Raw genomic sequence first — 5032 nt, forward strand, 5'->3', positions numbered from 1 at the left:
AATCTAATGATGTTTTTGGATGTCATGTAGGTTGTTGATGTCTTCGGGCAAATGCTAATCCTCAAACGAACAAAAAAAACTAAAATTCCATCGCGCCACTACTTTCCCACTTACTTTGGGGTAAATTTTTTATTTTTGTGTAAACAATACTAAAACAAGTGACTAAAGTTAGTTATATGTATTAATATTTCCAATGGTTATTGTAGGAAAAGATTGCTAAAGGACTCATCAAGGAAATAAAGGATCTACAATCTTATTATTCAGAGGAGAACCTAAAGTACAACTTGATTCTTTGTGATCTGGTAATTATTTCAAAAATACTTGCCCCAAGTTTGTATCTTCTATGGTTACGTTTTTACCCATTGTACTGTAGCTTTGCATTGAGTGCATCTTACTTTTGTTTTGTTAAATATGTTGTTGTAATGAATGGATGACTAATGTACTAAATTTTGACTAATTATAGTAATTTGTGTGCAGCTTTTCATCCCCATATGCTTGGACAAACATTGGTTTTTATACGTGATAAATTTGAAGTTTTGGATTCCATACGAAGAGAAAACACTCCTGATCAAAATATGACACAGAAAATATTGGTTTGTTTATTGTTTGTAATTAATTTTCTTGTGCCTCATTTAAGACATTATTTTAATTTCCTAGATGGATTAGTGTGTGAATTGTTTGCAAAAGGATACATGCGAGATGATTTTAACCTCGCTAAATGAGGGGAGGATGCTTTCAATTTCTAAATGGAGTCTAGATCGACCTCAACTTCCATTACAAACAAACCTGTATGTTTTTCAATTTTGGGTTTAACTAAAATATTCTCTTATTGTTTCATAACATATTGACAATCTTGATAAATCTTGTCATAGGCATGATTGTGGTGTCTTCATGTTGAAGTTTATGGAATGTTGGGATGGAAAATTGACTGAAAATTTCTCACAGGTATGGATATGCTTATAATATTTATGCACACTTTATTTTTGTGGTTTATATTAATTTAATTTGATTAACTTATTTTCTTTTATCATTCGTTCTTTCAAAATGTAGGATGACATGGTATTTTTCCGAAAGAAGATCCAGGAAGACTTGGTGCTATTCTCCAAAAACAATGCTAAAAAGGACACTTCAACAAAGTATGGCATTTTATTTTTTACCAATAGATATTATTAGGATATTTTAAAATCAGTTGGTAGTGTACCATCAATTTTTTTTAAGGGCAAAAGTTCTCTATGGGGGAGTGTGGCCTCTGTGCATGCACATGGGCTAATGGAAGTGCACACGCGGAGCATCAATTGGGCGAGGCAGACATATTCGCCTTTCATGGGGTAGGGCAGACATTTTGCCCCAGTGTGGGCGTGGGTGGTACACTCCGCCACAAAAAAAAAATTCTTCTTTTTTTAAATATTTAGGCACCATTTGATAACCACTTCAAGAAACATGTTTCACTGTTTTTCGGACTTCCTTCCCCTCCAATTCACTGCCCCCTCCAATTCCTCCAATTCCTCACATGGGGCAGAAATGACCACCCTACCCCCTGTCCAAAAACACTGCCCAAGGTGGGGTCCACTCCCCCTATTAGAGGAATTGGAGGTGCCCGCGAATTGGAGGTGATAATTATTCCTGTTTTTCTGTTCTAAGAAACGAAAAAACACCCCAAAAAGTATTTGACAAATCCGTTTTGTTTTCTAATGTTTTTGAAATAGAATTTAGAATTTATGGATCAAGGAACATTTTTGACGACATAAGTCTAAGGTGTTTTTCTGTTGCTTGAAACCAACTCAAAGAAACTATGCCCGATAATTTCCAAGAAAGGGGTTCAAGGTCGAGAACCACACTCTACTCTCATCGTCCTCAAGAGCTTCATGGGAGAACTAGCAAGCTCTCTCATTGCTGCATGTTCATCATCTGAGGTCGCTACATGTTCATCCAGGTACCCTCCCTCCCATATCACTCGCTCATTCTCTCTCTCTCTCTCTCTCTCTCTCTCTCTCTCTCTCTCTCTCTTTGAGCTGGTCTGATTTGATCTTCTTTAACGGAAGACCATAGAAAGGTACAACTAATTTGGGCGAAATTTCTAGGGTTCAACGATGAGCAGAAGCTTGCAAGTTTTGTTGCCATTATTGGCTTGAAATCTGTAAAAAAAAAAAGCTCATTTTCCCCTTCGTTCTTCTCTCATTGTTGAACTCCAGATTTCACAAATCTCACAAATTTCATCAATTCTTTATGATTTTCTGAATTTTACGTTGACTATTTTGTGATTTTTCTGATTGTCTTTGTTTAGTGTTTGAGTTTGGGAAATGATTTTAGGGTTCTCTGTGTGTGATTTTGTGAATTTTATGTTGAACACTGTTGTCATTCTGCGTCTTTAGTGCTTGATTTTAGGGTTCTGAATTTTTCTAAAATTGTATTTGACTCTTGATTAAAGCCAGTACTTGCTGATGCTCTAGTGGAGAACTACAAAGTACTTCCAATGGGGGTTTGATTTGATTTGGTGAAATATACAATGTGGGTTCTTGTCCATGCATGTATTGCTTATGGACGGTCAAGTGGGGATTATAGATTCTTCCCCATCAGTACTTAACATTATCTCATAAGCTACATTGAATTCCCAAGCCACACTAGGGGCCCCTGTCTTTCAAGTCCTCTTTCTTTGTCTATGTAAGAGGTGACTTAGTAAGGTTTGCAAGTGAGCTGATATGGTATATCCTGCACATCAACATGGAAACACTGGAAACATCTTTGGGTCTTCTTTTGCCAGAGACAATTTTCTTACTATTAGGTAAATTACCCTGATGCCTTTAGACTATATCTTGGATTATTGTTACTGTCATGAAGAGTGGTAAGATAAAGAAAAAACAGAGGATGAGGGAGAAGGAGAGACGGGAAAGAGGAGGGAGGGAGAGAAGATATCCAATCTGTGAAGGATGTATGCTTTTGCCAACGAAACTGGTGTAACCCTGCATGTATATGGCTCTCTCTTCCCCTTATTTAGTTCTTCAAAAAAGAATTGACTTTTCAAACAACTTTTAAGAATTTTATTGATACACAGGTGTAATTGAATTTGGTTAACCAGGGATTCTTGTCAAGATGGGTTTACTCATACAAAAGATTTATGTCCAATCTATATGAATTATGGTGTTGTAGGGACAGCTCAGGAAGGAATCACAAGAAGATTATTTATGGAGTGTCAAAACCTAGCAGTTTGGACTGACTTGCTGGAAATAGTCAATTGGATCTCTCATCCTGAAGATCACATCTGGCCGTGGGAGCTGATTTCTTTACTTTTAGACATTCAAGCACTTTTGAAATCTGCTACTGAGGGATGTCTCAAGAAAGTAGATATACATCTGATTTCGGTTGCTCATGACTTAGCAAACATAGTTTGAACTAGTCATAAGCAGGATATCTTTACAGACAATGTTCTTAATCTTCTTTGCTAGATTTAATGCATTTCATGTTATACCCTTGAAATTTCACCCATCCAAAATTTTGTAACAGTTTAATATATCCATTGGAATAATAAGAATGAATAATAAAGGTATATTGTTGACACTTAGTTCTACAATACAGTCCAACTGTAGAACATTTGAAACAATAAACTTAACCCAATAATTAAAAAGTTGTGTGATCAATCACTTCCAGGAGTGAGTCAACATCCTCCCAAACTCCCTCAACCTTATTGTCAGCTTCTCCACTTTGTCTGTTTTTTCTTTTACAAGGCAACCTAACAGATCACTCATTTCTGCCTCACCCCTTAGTGGGATTCTTTCCTTGGCTCAGCCTTCATAGCCTATGTCTGTGATTGGTTCTCCTGGGCTCTATGCATTTATTTCTGATTCCATGTGGAAGTTGACCTGTTCAAGACTGTTGTAAGCATCTGAGAGGCTCTTTAGGTCAGATTCCAGCTTACCAGCTAGGTTTAGATATGTGGATGGGTAAAGTTCAATCTTATCTTTTTCTAATTTGAGCATCCAACCTGTTGCATTGCTTCTTGAATATCTCTGCGGACACAAATGCATATGCGTGCAGGTCATCTTGGTCCTTGCACGTGACACATGTGTGCTCACACTTAGACACCAAAGGATGAGAAGTGGGGGAAAACTCCTTTGGTATTTCTCAGGATTCAAACACTTGACCTCCCTACTCTGATACCATGTTTGCTAGCTATTGTTTCACCTAAAAGCTTGAACTTGTAGAAAAGAGAGGTAGAAATTGTATACTAACAATATAGGGGAAACTACAAAAGAAGAATATCCATGATGCAACACCGAGGTCCTACTCTGTTTAAAGACAGATTGGATCCACAAAATAAAGAGAGGCTTGTGTTTTGAAATGAAAGATTCAAGCCCAATTAGAGTGATGGAGATAATGATTGTTTGGAACTTCTTACAAATCACAGAAGCAGAATGCGGAAGAATATGCTCTAGTCCCATCTAGATCCTATTTGGCTTTGTTAAAAGATAACCATCTAGAGCAAAAAGGGAGGGTGGGGGGATTAGTATATTCCCATTTGTTCAACTATATTCCCATTTACTTTTTTGTTGTTTCTTATGAGTATGGAGATAATTGTAATGCAATGAACAGATGCACGTGTTTAGTGGATAACTATACAAAGTGTTAATCGACCTCTCCAAATTTGAGTCACATGGAATAAAAGGTTATGACCAATTTGAGTAGCCCATTAGATAAGGGTGGTTTGGTGTGGATCCTACTCGATTTCTTAATCCATATTTTCTATGGTCCATTATTTAGTAAGGATGTATTGAAGATTGATGTACAAACTATCTACAAGTGAAGTGTGGGTTGTGGAGTTGTAAACTGTGGAGTAGAGATCCTCTTTGTTTTCTTCGTGATAATTGCATGGCTTTCTAACAGTGTGCATGGATGCTGGAATGGCCAGGCTTATTCTTACCATGTTGATGGTTATCCTCTCCTCCTCCTCTACAACCCTTGAACCTTCGACCTCAAGGTTGCACTAAGAATCAACAATCCATTAAGGCTACGAAGAGGCTTGTTGATGGTTATCCTC

General features: G+C 37.2%; 1 protein-coding gene across 1 annotated transcript; it reads left to right on the plus strand.

Annotated features, from left to right (window-relative positions):
- The first annotated feature begins 540 nt into the window (after positions 1–540).
- On the plus strand, positions 541–1188 carry LOC122640647 (putative ubiquitin-like-specific protease 1B). The gene is made up of 4 exons (XM_043833872.1): positions 541–593; positions 688–788; positions 873–945; positions 1051–1188. The coding sequence occupies exons 1-4, from the start codon at positions 576–578 to the stop codon at positions 1171–1173; spliced, it is 315 nt and encodes a 104-aa protein (XP_043689807.1). The 5' UTR covers positions 541–575; the 3' UTR covers positions 1174–1188.
- Positions 1189–5032: the final 3844 nt, after the last annotated feature.

Source organism: Telopea speciosissima, chromosome 9 (assembly GCF_018873765.1).
Source record: "Telopea speciosissima isolate NSW1024214 ecotype Mountain lineage chromosome 9, Tspe_v1, whole genome shotgun sequence".
NCBI lineage: Eukaryota > Viridiplantae > Streptophyta > Magnoliopsida > Proteales > Proteaceae > Telopea > Telopea speciosissima.

Bases quoted from the DNA above. Each gene is read 5' to 3' on its own strand.
- LOC122640647 (XM_043833872.1), top strand. The intron at 789-872 runs GTATGTTTTTCA...ATCTTGTCATAG, and splicing joins CTTCCATTACAAACAAACCT to GCATGATTGTGGTGTCTTCA. The intron at 946-1,050 runs GTATGGATATGC...TTCAAAATGTAG, and splicing joins TGACTGAAAATTTCTCACAG to GATGACATGGTATTTTTCCG.